The 21,484-nt window shown below is 42.6% G+C and overlaps 1 protein-coding gene across 5 annotated transcripts in view; it reads right to left on the bottom strand.

Annotated features, from left to right (window-relative positions):
- LOC139691700 (uncharacterized) overlaps positions 1-21,316 on the bottom strand; it is a 50,580-nt gene extending 29,264 nt beyond the window's left edge. For 3 of the 5 annotated variants that reach the window (XM_071589543.1, XM_071589545.1, XM_071589546.1), the window contains exons 1-5: positions 20,880-21,316; positions 19,643-19,768; positions 15,047-15,268; positions 7,283-7,405; positions 3,125-3,472 (exon numbers count right to left, since the gene is read on the bottom strand). In XM_071589543.1, coding sequence (XP_071445644.1) covers positions 3,125-3,472; positions 7,283-7,405; positions 15,047-15,268; positions 19,643-19,768; positions 20,880-21,014 — 954 coding nt within the window. In that variant the 5' untranslated portion in view covers positions 21,015-21,316. The remainder of the gene's footprint in view (positions 1-3,124; positions 3,473-7,282; positions 7,406-15,046; positions 15,269-19,642; positions 19,769-20,879) is intronic. The other 2 variants (XM_071589544.1, XM_071589547.1) reach the window with 2 other exon arrangements.
- Positions 21,317-21,484: the final 168 nt, after the last annotated feature.

The raw sequence follows: 21,484 nt of genomic DNA, 5'->3' as shown, positions 1-21,484 counted from the left end.
TCGACCAAATGAAGTATGACGACTCCAGTAATGGTGAAGAAAATCCACAAAGGGATACTGGATGATCGTCGACTGAAAGTACGAGAGCTAGCAGACGTAGAAGGCATTTCAAAAAACGCGGTACATCGCATATTAACTGAAAATTTGGACATGAGAAAGCAGTGTGCAAGATGGGTGCTCACACTCGAGCAAAACCAGTGTCGTGAAGATGTTTCAATTGAGTGTTTAGCAAAGTTTCACGGCTTCAAAGCCGAATTTTTGCGCCGTTTCATAACCACAGATGAAACATGGGCCATTACTTCACACCCGAGACAAAAAAACAGTGAAAACAATGGATTCAAAAGGGAGAACCAACTCCTAAAGAAGGCGAAGACCGTTTCAACTACAGGTAAGGTCTTGGCGTTGGTTTCTTTGGGATGCGCGTGGGATAGTTTTCATTGCTATTATCTTGAAAAAGGAAAACTATCAACGGCGAGTATTATGCGAACTTAATGCAATTTAATTAAGACCTGTTCATCGTAACATTGTTTAAACCCTGTTGTCAAGGTTAAGATTCAAAGTTTATTTACGAAAAATAAACATAATTATTTTGTTTTCGAAACGAAATGCATTCAGTGTGGATATTCGCGTTAAAATAGGGTAAATTAAACCTAATTTGTTATCTTTTCACGATCAAAGTGAATGCAAAATTGGTTTTCCTTGATGTAAATGTGTAATCAATTTTCAGACAGGGTTATGGAATTGGTTTATATGGATGTACGTGGGATAATTTTCATTGACTATCTTGAAAAAGGAAAAACTATCAACGCTGAGCTAATCAAACTATAATGTGAACTTATTGCAACTTTCGAGCGAAGAAATCAAGCAAAAGTGGGCGTATTTGATTAAGAAGAAAGTGTTGTTCCATCAAGGCAATGAACCAGCTCACAAATATTTCATTGCATTTGCCAAAATTCATGAATTAAAGTTTGAATTTGCAAACCTCATGCACCCTATTCGCCAAATTTAGCCCCCAATGGATTATATTCTGTACTTGCAAACTTGAACAAATGATTGTTGGCAAAGATTTTCCAACCAGGAATGATGTTGGCTTTAGTTAATGGCTATTTCGAGGAGAAAGACAGTTCATATTATATCAAAATGGTATCGAACTTATTGAACATTGCTTGGAAAAGTGTGTTTATGGAGCTGAAATGAGATTATGTTGAAATATGAATACATTTTATTCCAAAATTATTGTTTTCCCCGTTGGGTAGGGTACCTCTGGGATTACCCTCGTAAATATCGGTGATACCACTGTTTCAAATCAGTATAGACCAGCAGAGGTTTAATATTTCGTTGGATATACTTATTAAAAAAGTTTCCACATTAATTCTAAGCGTATACCGGGCATATAAGTATAAAATGGGGTTTTTTTTAGGAAGAATGACCATTAGATCTTTGTTCCGAGTACACTCCATTGCTCGTTGGATTTTTTTCCCATCTTTTGGACAATTTACGAATACCACGCCAGGCAAAATCGTTCCCTTTTTGCCGTTCCAACATTCATTAAGCCATTATTTTCACATCTACGTACGAGCCAAAGCGCTCTTCAGTAAGTACAAACTGCCCATCAATGCAAACAGTGTGTTTGGTTGGAAGGAGAGCCAAGTTTGAATGAGTTATCAGCATGGGGGTAGAACTAACTTCCTAGCCGAGTGCTTCCAACATGTCGCGAACTGCTTTTGTCGTTTGTGATGGAGCATCGCAAATGAAGAAATATGACCATGTGTAGCCTCTTTCCGTTCTCTGGTCATTCTTCAAGCAGCACACGGTTCAAATCATACAATTGCTGCTGTTGGTAGCTTTCAGTATTAACCGTTCCACCAGATTTTATCAGCTATCTCACATAGTCAGCCCGATAAATACAGCGAATTCGTACAATTAGGCGAATATGATGCAGCCTATAGCCCCACCTACTAGCGGCGCTAGGGTCACCTTGTACCATACCTTCTCATAACACCTTGTTCCTTTGAAGCCCCCAAAATTTCAGAGTGTTAGACTATGCCTCGATAGTTCAGCTTGCTAAGAAATTGTCTGGACAATGAGGGATCCAGGTTTGGTTCCAGGTCAATGATTCTACATGGGCGATTTGAAAAGTAAGGTCTCCTTTATTTTTTTCATGAAAAACCAAATTTATTCTCTCAACTTTGCGTACATCGTATGGAAAGATTGAGCATTTATCTATTTTCCCACATGGTCGCCTTGACGTTCAATCACTTTTTGCATCCTTGTAAGCAGCTTTTTAATACTGGCGTCGTACCTTTCTCCTGCCGCGTAGAGAAGCCAACTTGACGACTGCTTCTCTGATATAAATTCATCGCCATTAAGAAGAAGTGTATGGACATCAAAAACATGCATCGGAAGTGGTGCTTGGAGTTTTTCGATGGCTGGGAAAACGTCCTACCATGAGCAGCGGTCGATGGGGAGACCGTCGGAGTTTGCCATTGGAATATCAACAACTGTGGCTCCAATTGACGAGATATTGCGATATAACCGGAGGGAATTACCCTTAATTTAGATAAAGGAAGGCCTTAGAATGAATGAAGAGAGAGAGAGAGAGAGAGTGGCTACTTCTCCGTGCTGCAGAATATTGCGTGTCGGAGGTGTGGTGTGGTGACAAACAAGGAGTGTCTCCTCACTTAAAGGAGGCGTGTGTTTGCATATCATAATACAATGCACGTCCACATGTCTCCACATCAAACGATGACCACCCTACTTACAGCCCGGAGGACCTTGCCCCCAGCGACTGACTACCACTTGTTTCCCACTCTCAAAAAACACCTCGGAGGACAGAAATTCAAGTCAGACGAGGAAGTGCAAGAAGCAGTCATTGCAGTTGGCTTCGTGTGACGCGGCGAGAGAAAGGTACGAAGTCGCTATTGAAAAGCTAATTACAAGGATGCAAAAAGTGATTGATCGTCAAGGCTACTACGTAGAAAAATAACTAATTGCTCAGCCTTTCCATACGATGTACGCAAAGTTGAGAATAAAGTAATTTTTTCATGAAAAAAAATAGGAGACCTTAGTTTTCGAATCGCCCTAGTACTAAAATAATTCAAGTGGCAATGTGGTTCTTACTCACGTTTATTCTTCCCCGTTGCACAGAGGTGTCCGCCACAGAGAGGCTCGATGTTCCCAAGGGGTCTTCGCCCACTTCCTGTTTAAGAACTCTTTGGAGAATGATTGGATTTCGTGCAACAAGTGATGACTCTGAGAATCTTTCCTCCCTGTACACTCGGTCGTCCGACATGGTGATTAGGGTGCAGGGGAGAGCTTCCTCGGACATGGACAAAGGGTCCCTCTCCACAGGCGAACCGTCACTCTTCAAAGGCAGCCCACAATCTTCTCCCACCTTCACAAACACTTCCACCGGAAGTGTTTGTGAAGGCCTCTGGACACGGCCATCTGCACCCGCCACACGCCAAACCTGCTGAAAATGAAACAAATTCCATCAGAACGTGGACTGTACCATATAGGGACGCACCCAAAAGTGGTAGGACTGATTTTATCTGGCACGAACGGAGTGGTGGAGGGGGGTCTGCCTGGCAGGGTAAGGTGGAGGGGGCTCTTAGCAACAGACCGACACCAATCTCAGTCGCCTGCGGGCTGTCGTTGAGTGAGGACACCGTTTTTAGTGAAGCAAGTTTTTCTGTCCGCGTCGAAAAACAAAAGGAATCTGAATTTAGAGCAACGTTATTCCGCGAAGTTTTGTGCGAAACTCGGGAAGACGGCGACTGAGACCCTCGATGTGATCAAGCAGGCTTATGGGGACACTGCCTTAAGCCGTTCCACAGTATTTGAGTGGCACAAGTTGTTTAAAGAGGGTAGGGAGCTCGTTGAAGACGACCATCGCTCCGGACGGCAAGAACCGACACGAATGTGGACAGAGTGAGGACACTGCTGAACACAGACCGACGCTTAACCAGTGAAGAAATTGCAGACCAGTTGGGTCTGTCTGCATCCAACGTCCAACGCATTATTTCGCAGGATTTGGCCATGCGCAAGGTGTGCGCCAAGATGGTGCCGAAAATTCTGAGTGTCAACCAACAGGCAACGGCCAAATACGGCATTGCCACGTTGCCGCACCCGCCCTATTCTCCCGATCTGGCACCACCGGACTTCTTCTTCTTCCCCCTGATGAAAAGACAGCTCAAGGGACGACGTTTTGACTCGATAAAGGCCGTTCAAGAGGCTTCAACGAGGGTCATCAACGGCATCCCCAAAGAAAATTTCCAGCGGGCGTACGGGGAATGGGAGCAACGTTATACTAAGTGTGTAGCAGCTCAAGGAGCATACTTTGAAGATTATTAAGTCGATGTAAGTATATCGTCAATGAAATTCTTGCAAAAAAATCAGTCCTACCACTTTTGGGTGCGACCCTGTAAATGCACAAACTGGCAGCCATGACGTGGAATTAAGCCCTGCTCACTATCGGTGCTGGTTGCCCGAGACCCAATGATGAGCGATCTGTGCTTGCCAGAGCATCGAGCTATGTGTACGGTGCCAGTTGTGTTAGTTTCTGTGGCCTTTATTTTTAATGTTCGTCGAAAATGGAAATCAATGAAATAACAGAGCAACATTAAGTTTTATGGGTGAATTGTGGTGGTAAAAGTTATCAAGAAATTACTGTAATATTAACAGCTGTTTATGGTTATAATGCTCTGAGGAAAACATCGATTTTCAAGTGGAGTGGACTCAAGTTTTGAGGTGGTTTAAGGCCTTTATGGAGGGCTCGGAAGAGATTCATGATGAACAATGCTCTGGACTGCCGTCAACCAGCAAAACAAACAATATTGTCGCTCGTAAAGAAAGATCTGGTACTTTCCCGGCGAATAATGTTTTCCAAGATTATTCGGGTCTCCCACCGGGTCCACGTTCGTAGGTTTGCCGACGTTTCGATGGCCGAGTCGTCCATCGTCTTCAGGGCATGTCGTTACTCAGGTATTTGGCCGCCTTATATAGTTTGGTCAAGAGGTCAGGCCCTAATATCAGGCCCTCTCAAACCTAAATGTTTCTTCCGGTACGTGGATGACACATTTATCATCTGGCCGCATGGATCGGAGACCCTCAAGCGGTTCCTGGAGCACATGAATAGCCTGCACCCAAATATACAGTTCACCATGGAGGTGGAGGTCAACAATAGCCTTCCATTTCTCGATATACTCGTCCACCGGAAAGCAGACGGGTCATTGGGACACAGCGTCTACCGCAAACGGACGCACACAGACCTTTACCTCAACGGAAGAAGTCACCATCACCCCTCCCAGAGAATGGCGGCTCTATCAACGCTTATACACCGAGCAAGAGCAATATCTGACACAGAAAGTCTTCACAAGGAGCTGCTGCACCTTAAGAAGACTTTCAGGCAAAATGGCTACAGCGAGAGAGAAATCGCCTTGGCGCTTAAAAGGACCGTCAAGCCTCGGGCCTCCACACCGAAGGAAGCCGAACCAAAACCACTGGCAAGGGCGGGTCTACCCTTTGTCTCCACGGTCTCGGGCAAGGTCACGAGAATACTGAAGAGGTACAACATCGACACCTACTTCCGTCCCTGTAACAAACTCAGGGACGAATTAGTAAGGGCAAAGGACTCCTGTGGCCTCATGACCCCTGGAGTATACCGGATACCCTGCGAGTGCGGCCAAGTCTACGTGGGAGAGACCAGAAGGACCATTGCTACAAGGTTAAAAGAACACCGGAGACATCTCAGACTGTGCCAACCTGAGAAGTCGGCCATTGCAGAGCACAGCATCACCTCCGACCATAGCATTCGGTGGGAGGAGACAAGGGTCCTTTGCCGAGAAGAGAAATTTTGGGAAAGATTGACTAAGGAAGCAATAGCGATCCGGCTCGAAAACAAATCCATTAGCCGAGACAGCGGATACTCCCTCAGTAACGTGTGGAAACCCATTTTGAGGAATCAAGGAATACAAGAGGCGGAAAGCGTCCGACCAATCAGACGCGACCTGACCTCCTGACCAAACTATATAAGGCGGCCAAATACCTGAGTAACGACATGCCCTGAAGACGATGGACGACTCGGCCATCGAAACGTCGGCAAACCTACGAACGTGGACCCGGTGGGAGGCCCGAATAATCTTGGAAAACATTGTGGCTCGTGTTTCACATTTGTGGCACTCTGACCGTTCTTTGAGTATCAATCTTGTTGCCGATAAACTGAAATTGTTGTCTACTGTGGTGTTTTGCATTATTACTGAAGTCTTGCGCGATGAGGTAAGTATGTACCAAGCTCGTGCCCTAGGTGTCTGCCACAACGCATTTAGAGTCCGTGAGAGTTCGTGAACAAAAACCAGGTACCAACGCTGTCCCACCTCCGCTAGAGTCCTGGCAACACCCCGGCAGACTTCTTTCCGTTCCCTCGAATTAAAACAACCCTGAAAGTAACCCGTTTTTTGTCCTTAGAATCATCCGTGACTAGAAGACCTTGCGAGAGGTCCCCCGAAGATGCCTTCCAGGGTGCATATCGTTCATTGCAGAGTCGAAGGAAAATAAGTGTAGAGGCCCAAGGATAGTACCTTGTAGAATTTTAAGTGTTTGTGAAAATCTGTTCAATAAATTACTAATTAAAAAAATAATTGCATTAAAATGACCACTTCTATTATATGCAATGAAATATTTGCAGATATTTTAGGGAAACTCATAACTTCTAATAATGTTTTCACGGACATTATAATTATGTACGGCATTTCAGAAAAACCCAGTTGGTTTCTTTGTTCGGTAATAAGCAATTTTGTACGGAATTCAAAGTTTAAAGAAATGCGATTTCACATCAATCAAGCGGTGAATATAAATGTGAAGCAAATGCATTGGAAGGACAATGATTCGGTCGATTAATTATAATTGCAATAATCTTTCTCGAGTTAAGCGGCACATAAAAAAAAAACCATAAACACAGTAATCAACCCGAAGGTCGGTTTAGTAGGTGATAGTAGAGATCACCCAGTACTAAGCCCTATACGGCGTGTGAAAATTCACACATCAGGGTAGGGGGGCCAGTTCCTTTCCCTGTGCCGGTTATGGTTCCCCAGGAAGACCTGGTACCCGATAAATCACTTTAGCTTGGGTGGAGCTGCAGGTGCCCAGAGTGCCTTGCCCGGGAATCGAACCCGGGACCCTCTGGTCAGCAGCCCAACGCTCTACCCACTGGACTACCGCGACCCACAAGCGGCACATAAGAACCAATTAATCCACAAAGGGATGAACCTTCAGCTGGAGATACCTCGGTTTGGTTGGGTATTCGCACCGCGGCTTCCTCCTTCGGCACAGCTCCCCGGTTGACGGTGGTGAAGTCATCCGTAATCACTTCTTCCTCATCCGACTCCCTCTCTTGCTTTATGGTCACCTGGGGACAATTAATAGTTGTTTATACTGACACCACTGCCATAATCAGTTTATGATGCTGCGTAGAAGAATAATCTTGTATCTTAACCCTCTTAGTGTGGCAGGCCGATATATATATCCGCTCTTGCGTAGGCTATTGTTTAAATCGCTGTAACTTAGGGTTTTTTCTGTAATAATTTAATGGTTTTTGTGCTATCAGTAGGGTGAATTCCATACAATTACATTACTAATTTTTTAATTTTTAATTAGCAATTTTAAATACTTTTCAAAAAGTATAATTCTTACTATAATTTTAGGTTCAGTTTTGTACATGTCGGGAAGCTCAGCCTAATTGTTTGCTTGTTTTTTTCCTGAGTGGTCTTTCCACTCAGGCTACTTTTTTTCTGCCTTTAGATTGTAAGCACATTGCCGCAGTCTCAAGAAAAGGGGAAAAGTCTGAATTTGACTCAGGTGAGATCAGCCTTTTCAACAAAATCGAACTACGCAGAGGCTGACAAAAAAATTTGTAACTCACTGGTTTTTCTTTATTTATTTATAATTTTTTCTACATGTCTTCTTGATTCGTTCTTATATTTAAACATGGTAGTTTTGTTGGAAAATGTTTTTAAAAAAATATTAGTTTTGTGTCTAAAAATCGAAATATTATTGCTAAAAAAATATTATTCAAATTTATCATACTGTAATAATTACATTTATTTTTCAGATGATGTAAATGTATAAAATTATTATTAACTACAATATTATATTTTAAAATAAAAAAACCGCACATGGATATCTAAACAAATAACTTCATAATGTTTTTTTTCCTAAGGTGATACATTTTCTTAAATTACCCTTCGCACTTCTCACTAGTACCCCTGGAATCCCCACCGCACTAAGAGGGTTAATGCCAAACTGAACAAATTATGCGGAAAACATCAAAAGAGAACTTCCTCTCATCGCATCAAGGCAATGAAAACAATGTTTACTAATTAAATAGCAACATTACAGACATCCTTCAACCTTAAAGTACAAAACCATAATCCAATCAAGATAAAATGAAGCAAAAACCACTCTCCGCAAGGTTCCACAGTGATTACTATTCCATGCAAACAAGATTTTGCTGAAAGTTAACATAATCAGGATACAAAGGTAGACATTTATATACACTTCAATGAATAAGAATTACATACACACGAACAAGAATAAGAACTATAAAAGGCCTGTTGACAAAGTAGTATCAATTATTTTTGCCCGAATACACGGACAGATGGGCGGCAATGGTTTCTCTGGCCGGGTTCAAGGCAAGGGAGTCTCGGTAAAAGTTAACAACGTGCTGTTATCGAATTTATAACTGCTGAAGAAGTGACTTACCCTGAGATTGACGATTGATTGATTGATTTGACGTTGGAAATAGTAAACCAAAGGTTCGACCTCTCGATATACCGGAAAAAATGCCTCTCCGACCAAACTATCCACTCCACATCCTGGCATCACCCTTCAAAAAAACACACGGCCTTCCATTCCATGTTACACAGAGCATGCAATACAGGGTTCGTCCGGAAAATAAGTGTAATGAGCTCAGAAAAAAAAATTTATTACACTTTTACATATCTTAAGCTAATATTCCTCAAAATAGGACCCTTGTTAGTCGATACACTTGTTCCAGCGGCGTTCCCATTCCTGGAACGCTTCCGCGAAGGCATCATCGGGAACCTCTCGAAGACACTTCGTCACGGCCTCTTTGACGGCGTCCAAAGTCCCGTATCGCGTTCCTTTCAAACTCCTCTTTATCTTCGGGAACAACAACGTTCTCTAAAAAATGTGGATCATTCTTGCAGTGATCCGCAAGTTGTCGCGATTTCCAAACGATTGAGTCTTTTATCATCACTGAGCACTTTCGGCACCAACTTTGCACAAATTTTTCGCATCTGTAATTGCTCCCTAATAGTCTCGTGCACTATTGTTTTTGGCACATTACACTGCTCTGCTATCATCCAAACACTAAGACGACGATCAGAGTTCAGTACATCGCGTACTTTTCGCACATTTTCGTCGGTGAGTGTCGTTGATGGGCGTCCAGGCCGTGGTTCGCCATCGACCTCTTCTCTGCCCTCCACGAACATCTTGTGCCACCGAAAGATCATGTTTCTGGACATGGCTGACTCCCCGCAAGCCTGGTTAATCATACCGACAGTTTCGGTAGACGATTTCCCAAGCTTTACCGCAAATTTGATGGAATAACGCTGCTCCAAAAACTTCGGCATCGCGTTCCGTGACGTGGGTCGAAGCGTGGAGGTTCGCGTTAACAGAGCTCCTCACTACACCACAGCTCAGAGCCGACTGCCTTTTTCAGCGTCGCTTGCCAACATACCCCCCTCCAATTGCAGCCCGTCAGAGCGGTGCTGGGAGCGCCTGGAGCGGCGGGAAAAAATTAGTACACTTATTTTCCCGACGAACCCTGTATTCCAATGTCAACGCACAACAAACACAGAGAACTCCGCATTATAAAACAGATTGCAATCAACAACGGTTACCCTGAAACATTGATTGACAACATGTACAACAGAAAACAAACACAAATAGCCCGGAATTCCATATATCACACACCCAAACCGGACAAGCACCAATGGCGAAGAATTCCTTTCCTTGGCCATCTCTCACTCAGGACACAACAAATACCCTCTAAAAAACAATATCAAAGCCGCTTTTTACAATTCACGTACTTTGAAAAACTTAATCGGTTCCACTAAAGACAAAACTGACGTCATGCAACAAAGCGGAGTTTATAGACTCAATTGTACAGACTGCTACGCCATCTACATCGGAGACGGACTGGGAGGACTTTCGACATTAGGATTAAGGAAAACCGTTCATGCTTCAGGAAGAAAGACAACAGATCACAATTCGCCAAACACCTCTTAGACTACAATCATTCCAGCAATTTCACAGCAGACATTTTACACACAGAAACGAAAGGTGGGCGGCTGAACGCTCTGGAGGAGTTGGAAATTTGGGAATCCCTTCAGTCCGGCAATCTTGAGGTGGTCAACGATATCCTTCACCTCTCGCGTTCCCCTCTCCTTCAATTCTTGAATACCTCCCCACACCATCCCCTCCCCCACCAAGGCAGTAACAGTCACCGACCCTCCGTTAATGAGGGTCAACCGTTGCACACAAACACCCCCCTTTGTACCGTCTGCATCCATTAGTTCCCCCCTCACTTTCCCTTCACCCACGAATGATTGCTACCACCCCTCTCCATGACTTCCCCTACCTGGCTCCTGGATATATAACTTGAATAATTTTGTTGTATCGTCCCTGAAGATGATGCCCAGCATCGAAACCATGGTCGTGTTATATTAAAAAGTGTGCGGAAGTGCAAAGTTGTTTTTTCTCTTTCTTTCACCATCACCATGAAAGAATTCCAAAAAGTTAAGCCTGAAACTGTTAGTTATAATTGTTGTTGAAACACAGAGCAGACGATCGACCACTACCACAGACGATTGACATAACATACTCTTCGCAAAGATTTGATTAAAAATGAACGGAGAATCACTTATCAACCGCATATATCACTAACCATATATTGGAATATCCAAGGAATACTACCTTGATCAAAAATTTCCCGGAATTTATTCAGAAAATTAAAAATACAAGTTTATTCATCTAAATCTATATTGTCCCCTTCAAAGTAATCCCCATCGACTGCAACACACTTATGCCAGCGCTTGATCCAATCCTCGAAACATTTTTTATATTCGGTTTTCGGTATGTCCATCAGTGCTTCTTGCGATTTTTCCATTACTTCCTCTCGGCTGCTAAAACGCGTTCCCCGTAATGGTTTTTTAACTCGATTGAACAGAAAGAAGTCACAGGGAGCCAAATCAGGTGAATTCGGTGGCTGTTGGATGGTATTTGTTGCATTTTTCGTCAAAAAATTACGAATAATGATAGCACTGTGCGACGGTGCGTTATCATGGTGCAAAATCCACGAGTTTTCTGCCCACATTTCTGGTCTCTTTCGGCGAATTGCTTCACGCAAACGTCTCATAACGCCCAAATAATACTCTTTGTTTACTGTCTGGCCTTCTGGCAAAAATTCAGGATGCACTACACCGTTGTAATCCATGAAAACCGTCAGCATTGCCTTCTTTTTTGACTGAAAACGACGTGGTTTTTTTGGTCTCGGCTCATTTGGTGAACGCCATTCACTTGCCTGATGTCTGGATTGCGTGTCGTACTCATAAACCCACGTCTCGTCTCCAGTAATGATCCTTTTGATGAATGTGGGATCGGATTCAGCCTCGCAAATCATGTCTTTTGCGACGTCAAAATGGTCTCTTTTTTGCATGAAATTGAGGTCTTTTGCTGCTACACGACGGAAACCCAAATCATTAACCACAATGTCTTGGGCGGATCCATAGGCAATGTTCAAGTCCTCCGCTATTTCTCTGATGGTTAATTTGCGGTTATTGACCAACATTTCTATTACTTTATGAATTTTTTCACCGACTTTCAATGTCGATGGTCTGCCACTGCGTTCATCATCTTCGATTGACTCACGACCATTTCTGAACTGCTCGTGCCACTGGTAAACGACCGTTTTTTTTAGAGAATCGTTGCCGAAACACTTTTCCAACATTTCCAACGTCCGTGCGCCACTAAATCCGTTTTTTACGCAAAATTTAATACAAGTTCGTTGTTGCAAATTTAAATCCATTTCTGAAATTGTAAAAAATCGCCAACACACACAGAGATAGATGTACTCTTGGCTACGTAACTTTTGCAAATGTCAAGTTATGACACTAAGATTTAAAGGGAATATCAACAACAGATGTACCAATTTAACAAAAAAAACAGAACTCAAATCGGAACGATGGGAGCGCCACAAGGTGGTTATTCCGGGAACTTTTTGATCAAGGTAGTATGGGGATTGGGATTGGTGCGGGGGCTAACTTATTGGCTTCCCACCCAGAGGGCCCAGGTTCAAATCCCGGCTATGTTGAATATTTTTCATTGGTATCTCGATCCCTACTTGAGGTGCTTTGTGGAGGTCACTTTGAGTGAGTACGCCGTCCGTCGGATGGGACGTTAAGCTGTTGACCCCTTGGCGCCTTAAGTAAAGAGTAGGCTAAAGTCGACGCCGGGTTTCTCTTCACCCATCATCCGTTCCTATCCATCCCCTATGGCGCAAATGACCTTAGCTGTCGGTTGCCTCCCATAAAAACTACTACTACTCCAAGGAATATGTCTGCTTTATTATTGAACAATTGGGATACCGTAAAATCTGTCCGCAATGAGTACCACGCCTGTCTCATAGACAAGAACAAATAAAACCCTCCTTATTCCACAACCTTGCGTCTTTGCCATTTTTGTTTTTTTTTCTCCAAAAGAAGAAAAGTTAAACTACGAGGGTCATCCGGAAAGTAGTACCCGTTCGTGCCGCATGAAGTGCTGACGACGCGAGTAGCCGCTGGACGAGGTCAGATAGCTTCAGTGGCTTGTCTGCCTTCTCTGAGCCAAGTTGCGTGACGCTAGCATTGCCTGTGTTGTTTCTGTGATTGTTTACAATGTTTAAAAAAATTGAGAACGCCGCCAGTTGTGAAGTGAGGGCAGTGATTAAATTCCTCAATCCAAGAAACGTTCGCCCATGTGATATTCATCGCCAATTAAAGGAGGTGTATGGAGACAATGTAATGGACGAGTCGTCTGTTCGGCGGTGGTGTCGCAACTTCAACATGGGGAGGGGGGAACACACACGACGATGAGCGTTCGGAGAGACCGTCTGTCATTACAGACCAACTGGTGAGCTCAGTTGAGGAATTCGTGAGGAACGATCGGCGCGTCACAATTGATGACATCTGTGAGCATTTTCCCAATGTTTCTCGAACAATTGTTCATGAAATTGTTAAACACCATCTGCATTATGCAAAAATTTGTGCAAGATGGGTCCCTCGCGTATCTCAATGAGCTGGCGGCGAAGGACTATGCAGCAGGAATACAGAAACTTGTCACACGTTATGACAAATGCCTTAATTTGCTTGGAGATTATGTTGAGAAGTAGTTTAAAGTATCATCTTTCAAATAAAATTTTTTATGTTTGTTAATATTTACTTTTGTGTCTTTATTTCACGAACGGGTACTACTTTCCGGATGACCCTCGTACATTACCATTGCACTAGAACACGTGTCTATACTTCCACTTCTCAAAAATACTACAATGAATGAATGCAACGACCTTAAACCTGCAAACATGCGTGTTGAGAGGGGGGGGAATGTTACTTCCACATGCCACCAGACCACGAGTGCTTCTGAAGGTCATTCTGTTTTTGCTCTACAACCATGTGTGCATTAGGTTTCCGCCTTCCCTCGAAGTTTGAGAACTTTCTTTCTAATTTATATAATAAAAATTTGTCTAGAAATATGTTTCACTTTTAATTTTAAAACGTACAGGGTTGCACCCAAAAGTGGTAGGACTGATTTTCTCTGCCGCGAACGGAGCGGTGGAGGGGGGTCTGCCTGGCAGGGTAAGGTGGAGGGGGCTCTTAGCAACAGACCGACACCAACCTCAGTCACCTGCGGGCTGTCGTTGAGTGAGGACACCGTTTTTAGTGAAGCAAGTTTTATGTCCGCGTCGAAAAACAAAATGAATCTGAATTTAGAGCAACGTTATTCCGTGAAGTTTTGTGCGAAACTCGGGAAGACGGCAACTGAGACCCTCGATATGATCAAGCAGGCTTATGGGGACACTGCCTTAAGCTGTTCCACAGTATTTGAGTGGCACAAGTTGTTTAAAGAGGGTAGGGAGCTCGTTGAAGACGACCATCGCTTCGGACGGCAAGAACCGACACGAATGTGGACAGAGTGAGGACACTGCTGAACACAGACCGACGCTTAACCAGTGAAGAAATTGCAGACCAGTTGGGTCTGTTATTTCACAGGATTTGGCCATGCGCAAGGTGTGCGCCAAAATGGTGCCAAAAATTCTGCCACGGCACGCTCGTCGTTAGACAGCTCCTGGCCAAACACGGCGTTGCCACGTTGCCGCACCCGCCCTATTCTCCTGATCTGGCACCACCAGACTTCTTCTTCTTCCCCCTGATGAAAAGACAGCTCAAGGGACGACATTTTGACTCGATAAAGGCCGTTCAAGAGGCTTCGACGAGGGTCATCAACGGCATCCCCAAAGAAAATTTCCAGCGGGCGTACGGGGAATGGGAGCAACATTATATTAAGTGTGTAGCAGCTCAAGGAGCATACATTGAAGATTATTAAGTCGATGTAAGTATATCGTCAATAATATTCTTGTAAAAAAATCAATCCTACCACTTTTGGGTGCGACCCTGTAAGTTATTCTCTGGACATCTTCGTACCAGTACGCTTCTCCCAAAGTCCCTCCAACTTTACCTAAACAAATGATTGAGATCTTTCACAAAAGACTACGTATTTCCCGATACTTAACGAACGAACACACTGGAATATACTGAACTGAAATATGATTTATGTGATAAAGGAACGATCACATTGGTTGAGTTGTTGGTAAGCAAAACTCTGCATTGCTGCAGAGGGCATTCTGTGTACTTTCTGTTCTATATTTGAGTACGTTCTGTTTTATTGTGAATTATAGCTCGTTTGCAGTATGGCACCAAAAGTAACTCACCGGGCACGTAGTGGATCCTTCCGTTTCGGGGCTAATTCTTCCAGAAGTTCGCGATTTCGCCTTTGGTACCTTTGATATGATCACTCCACTGCCGATGCTCAATCCTCCTTCCCGCACCACCGCTGGACCCACGGCTGACACCTCGGTGCACACTGCCAGCCGCCCCTTGTCAACCTTGCCCCTCTTCAATTTTAAACGGGCCCCAACCGGCTGAGATATTTCCTATGGTGAGAAAACGAACACAGGTGAGAACACATTCAACCTTCAACCGACTTCAAAAAGGTCAAAACTCACCTCAAAATCTTCAATTAGGTCAACGGAAAACATTTGGATAGATTCACCGAATCATACAATTTGCATCTCCTGCTTTTATCCTGAAAATTCTTTAACTTTGGACGGCTAATAATCACTAAGCAATTAATTCCATCGTGTTTCAGTTCTATATACCCCAAATTCAACACACATCACGCATGTTTTCGTAGATTCAACCCATTCCGTAGGCTGTACAATATATAAGTGCACTGGCACAATCTGACAGCCATGATGAGGGTATAAGTCCCTGCCCACTATAGCGACGGTAGTTGCCTCCTGAGACGTAATGAGGAGCTGTCAGTGCTCTTGGCGGATCTCCGAGCTGTGCGTATGGTATGCCAGTTATGTTAGCTAGTCTGCTGTCCTTATGTTTATTTATGTTAATCACAGAGCAACGAATCAACCTCAATAGTTTTTAGGTGAACTGCGGTGATAAAAGTTATCATACGATATTACTACTGAAATATACTGAAAGCTGTTTACACGTTCTCTGGAGGACAAAACATCCATTTTCAAGTGGATTAAGCATAGTAAAGATGGCCAACAAGACCCCATGGATAATGCTAGGCCGGGATGACATTCAAACACCTCCTGAAATTACTCCTGAAATGTACTGACAGCTGTTCAATGCAGTGATAATGCTCTGAAGAAGAAAACATCCATTTTCAAGTGGGTTGAGTGTTTTGCAGAAGGCCGAAACAAGATGCCACGGATGATGGCCAAGGCCCTCAACCATCTCCTGTGTTGATGTTGACAGCATTGATCGCGTGTGCAATGGTCTCTTGTACTTCTTACTATTGGTCAAAAAACTGTGATCCAAATGATAGCTGATTATATATATATTATTAGGTAATCTACCGGTTAAGGTAGGTTTTTGGATGGACGTAATTACTAATTAAACAATTTGTGACCCCTCGCAAAATCCAGCATCCTACTCTACATCAGGTCCCTCTTCATCTCTGAATACTTTCTTTCTCCCTTCATCCCCTATTCTTAGGCATCCCTATATCCTGTTCCTTCCCTTTCCTCGTTTGCCATCAACATTCTCCCCTCTATCACAGTCTTCAACATCCCACTATTGTCGGTCAATACCCCCTTCATCCACTTTTCCTGCCTCCATAGAATATATCTCCCAACAAACCCATCTCTTCGCCCACCATACCAAGTACTTCCTCGTTTGTTTTCTTCTCTGTCCATTTCACCTTCTCCATTCTTCTCCACACTCCCACATATCTACAATAGCCTCCAGTCTACGTCTATCCTCCTGCTTCAATGACCACGTTAATGTAGAGCATATCAGTAGGTAAAATCAGGAAGATTTAATTGTAGGATAGTATATTTAAAATATCCTTTTTTTCTCGAATCGTGTGAGATCAAACTAGATATGATCGTGTTAGGAGATAATTATAATATTGTAAAAATGCTTATATATTCCGAAATCCTACCTTTTGGTTCATTTTATTCAATAGACCAATCTACTTGACAATTACCTATTACAAAATGATTTGAACAAATGAATGATTTGAATGATTTGCTGATATGAACTGAATTTAAGAAAATCAACAGTGGACACAATACTATTCGTTTACAACCGAAATGACACGATGGGTGGATGGATCCTTGGGCACACACCACGCACCACAATCAATGCACCATTCAGCATATTCAGAGCGTTGTAATTGCTCGCCGCCGTTGTTTCTGGAATATTAAGATTCAATCACCATTGATCCTATGATCACCCATCCTCCTTATTCTTAATAGATCTTTGCCCCTTTGCGACTTCCTCCTATTCCCATACAAATGTAATGAAATGTGATAATTGGGGGACATTTCATTAATAAAACGCTCAATCTACTTGAAAAAGGGATGTTTTTTTCAGAGCATTGTCACCATTAACAGCTGTCAACATTTGAGTAGTTCCTTGATAACTTTTACCACCAAACTTCGACAGAGAAATTAATATTTTCATTCGTTTCTCCGTGATTTCATCAATTTCCATTTTCAGACGACAAACATTAAAACACAAAGGACAACAGAAACGAAAACTTAACTAGCATACCAAAACGCACAGCTCGAAGATCTGCCAAGCACAGAGATGGCCAAACTTCTAACACCACACCTGTGTTGCCATTGACAACATTGATCCTGTGTGCAATGGTCCCTTGTACTTCTTATCTAATCGTCATTATAATAACTGTGATCTGAATGATGATATAGGGTCGCACCCAAAAGTGGTAGGACTGATTTTTTTACAAGAAATTTATTCACGATATACTTACATCGACTTAATAATCTTCAAAGTATGTTCCTTGAGCTGCTACGCACTTAGTATAACGTTGCTCCCATTCCCCTTATGCCCGCTAAAAATTCTCTTTGGGGATGCCGTTGTGATGACCCTCGTCGAAGCCTCTTGAACGGCCTTTATCGAGTCAAAACGTCGTCCCTTGAGCTGCCTTTTCATCAGGGGGAAGAAGAAGAAGTCCTGTGGTGCCAGATCGGGAGAATAGGGCGGGTGCGGCAACGTGGCAACGCCACATTTGGCCAGGAGCTGTCTGACGACGAGCGCGCCATGGTAGAATTTTCGGCACCATCTTGGCGCACACCTTGCGCATGGCCAAATCCTGTGAAATAACGCCTTGGACGTTGGATGCAGACAGACCCGACTGGTCTTCAATTTCTTCACTGGTTAAGCGTCGGTCTGTGTTCAGCAGTGTCCTCACTCTGTCCACATTCGTGTCGGTTCTTGCCGTCCGGAGCGATGGTCGTCTTCAACGAGCTCCCTACCGTCTTTAAACAACTTGTGCCACTCAAATACTGTGGAACGGCTTAAGGCAGTGTCCCCATAAGCCTGCTTGATCATATCGAGGGTCTCAGTTGCCGTCTTTCCGAGTTTCGCACAGAACTTCACGGAATAACATTGCTCTAAATTTAGATTCATTTTGTTTTTCGACGCGGACAAAAAACTTGCTTCACTAAAAACGGTGTCCTCACTCAACGACAGCCCGCAGGCGACTGAGGTTGGTGTCGGTCTGTTGCTAAGAGCCCCCTCCGCCTTACCCTGCCAGGCAGACCCCCCTCCACCGCTCCGTTCGCACCAGAGAAAATCAGTCCTACCACTTTTGGGTGCGTCCCTGTAGCTGAATAGTGAACTGAATTTAAAGGAAATTCAACAGTTCCCACACACACTGATACTAGATCCTTTGATCCTCCTTATTTATCCTTTGACCATCTATCCTCCTCATTATTCTTAGAGATCTTTGCCCCATTTGTGACTTTTTCCTATATTCCCAATATAAAATGCATTAAAATGTGATAATTGGGGACATTGTTTTTCACTTGGGCACAAGATTATGAGTGGAGAAGAGACAGAATCAATAATATAGCAAAAAAAGACATGAGAAAACTAAAAAAAGGCTTAAAACTGCTTTAAGAAGGACTTCCGAGGAGGATGATGCACTAAACAGTATTGGAAAAGAAGAAGTAGGAATACAAGAAGGCATAGCCATACGAATGGAGAGAGTACTATGAAGAAGGACAGCGAAATCTAAGATGTAGACTCCGAAATTTCGCAAATTATAGTTTTCTATGGCTCTAGTTCGCGTATTAATTGGACATGACTCGTACATTGTCATCCTGTAATTTCTCTCCAAACTTCCCGCCGTCTCTAAATACTACAGAATCAATTTCCTATTTTAAACACGCATATTTTCGAAGACTCATCCCAATATTTCTCCACTTACATTCAGTCAATTCAATCCAAATCCCGGCGGTGTTGAATATTTTTCAGAGGTATCTCGATCCCTACTTGAGGTGCTTTGTGGAGGGCACTTTGAGTGAGTACGCCGTCCGTCGGATGGGACGTTAAGCCGCGGACCCCTTGGCGCCTTTCGTAAAGAGTAGGCTAATGCCGACGCCGGGTTTCTCTCCACCCTTCATCCTTTCCTGTCCTTCCCCTATGGCGCAAATGACCTTAGCTGTCGGTCGCCTCCCCTCAAAACTACTACTACTAACTAATTTTTTTTCCACTTAAACATTTCAACTATCGCAATAAACATCACATTAAAGCAATATTACGACAATAATTTTAACACGAAAACATTTTCCCTCCAATTAAAACCAGCACAGCTAGGAGTATCTCACAATTAATGCGGAACTTGGACATTCTGATTCAAAATTCCGGATAATATCCCAATGATCACTGAATACATGCATAAAAATTTCCGGGTGCTTCCCTTAAAATTGTCGTAAATTATAAGAGATTAATAAACAGAGGAGAACTCTTACCGTTAACCTTTTTATCTTGAGCTCTCTCGCAGATCTGATGCACATTTTCTTGAAATCGCTGAAATCTATCAGTTTTGTACAGCAATCACGGCAAGCCGTTGATGGAAGGCCATCGTTTTCATTGACCTTCAACGACACAAAATATTATTCAACAATAACCAGGGATAGCAATTACAGACATCAAAAATGTTGCTTTTGCCTCATCCCGAGTTTACCCGAGCACACATAATGTATATTTATGTATACCAAGAGCTAGTTTAGGGCTAAACAGTTTTCATTTTCTTCTCGTGCAAGTTAAGTTCCGATGGATATTTTCAGGCAGGAGGGGTCAATGCTATCATCTGAGTATTACTGAACAAACCCGAGTAAATCGTTTATACAAGTTAAAGATAAGTAACTACTAATGTAATATAATGAATGAAATCTACAAACCAATGCTCAAAAAAAAATGCGTTAAAACCGCCGCCAATTTCAGAAATATCACAAACATTTGGTCGTTATGGACAAAACAACAAACTCGTGGTCAGCGCAACCAAATGTAACGTAAGTAAATAACACATTAGAGAATAAAAAAGTAAATTAGAAATTGAATTCCGTACATGAACGCTAACGATGGCAAGAGAGGAAGAATTATTGCTTCAGGGCAGGAAGAGAGAAATTAGCGGAAAAGGCAAATATAACCGTTAAGTTTATCTATCACTTATTTGCTTTGAAATTAAAGTACAGGTGTTTGTAAAAGAAAGGCGTATGTCCATCTATCCGAAATATTCCAGCTTGTATCTTCACTCTAAATTTCTTTGGCGTCAAATTCGTAGATGAAGACAGGTAAGAGCAGGCATATAAAAATAACGGTTTACATAACAAAAATAAATCTACATATTTTCCAAATTCAGTCTCATTTAACTGGGAAAATTTAATGTTTTCCCGCGGTGGGAATACTCGAAGAATTGAGAGGCCGACGTTGCAACTTTAAATTTAACTTTAGACACAACAACAAAAATCTGCAGTCCACGTAAAATGTATTGACAATGGGCTGAAAGACTAAAATTACCTTCAGATACTCACACAACTAAGTCTGTGCCCATACAACAACCACGACAGTTAAAACAAAGAAGGCTAACTACAAAAACAGCATGAGTTTACCGATCATAATTACGGTTTTAACCTGACAGGCACAAACCAAAAGCTACTGAAGGGAAAATAAATGATAAAACTTCACATGCCTTCAACCACTCACCTCTATTTGTATAAGCTCCTGAATTACCTCATATACCATTATTCCATCAGCTCTACTTGCATCGAATACATTAACATGCCCAGTATCGGTTTTTTGACAAAGTCTGCATTGAAATTGACTACATATCACCGACATCTTTAAATGATACCTTTTAAAAATATCTAGTCAAAAATAAATAGTTCACTAGGAGTCGAACGTTAGAAGGCGAAGTTTCCAAAGTCTTTAATTCTCTTCGCTTGGTGAGAACTAATCATCGTTGATACAAAAAGAACTTATCCGTACTAAGCAGGCTGTTCTATTGAGCCAAATGTACACTTCACCAAAGTATTCCACACACACAAAATGGCACCACATCTAATGGTTTTATTTAACGAATCCATGGATTAAATATTAATACACTACGCAGGAGTTTGCAGCTCTGACTAATATGCACTGAAACCATGACTCCTCCTACGTCATTAAATGGAATCCGTTTGTATTTTGTTTCTATTATTATCGCCAGTCTTTTTCGGTCAATGGCGGCACGCTGAATTTGTTTGCGACAGTGGAAGAATTATGTTTTTTGAAGTTTGCCTTTATTTTATATCACAAAAATATGGTCAAAT

The sequence above is a fragment of the Hetaerina americana genome, unplaced genomic scaffold (genome assembly GCF_022747635.1).
Source record: "Hetaerina americana unplaced genomic scaffold, ioHetAmer1.1.p SCAF_39, whole genome shotgun sequence".
NCBI classification, from domain to species: domain Eukaryota; kingdom Metazoa; phylum Arthropoda; class Insecta; order Odonata; family Calopterygidae; genus Hetaerina; species Hetaerina americana.
This window is presented reverse-complemented; position numbering and strand designations above follow the sequence as displayed.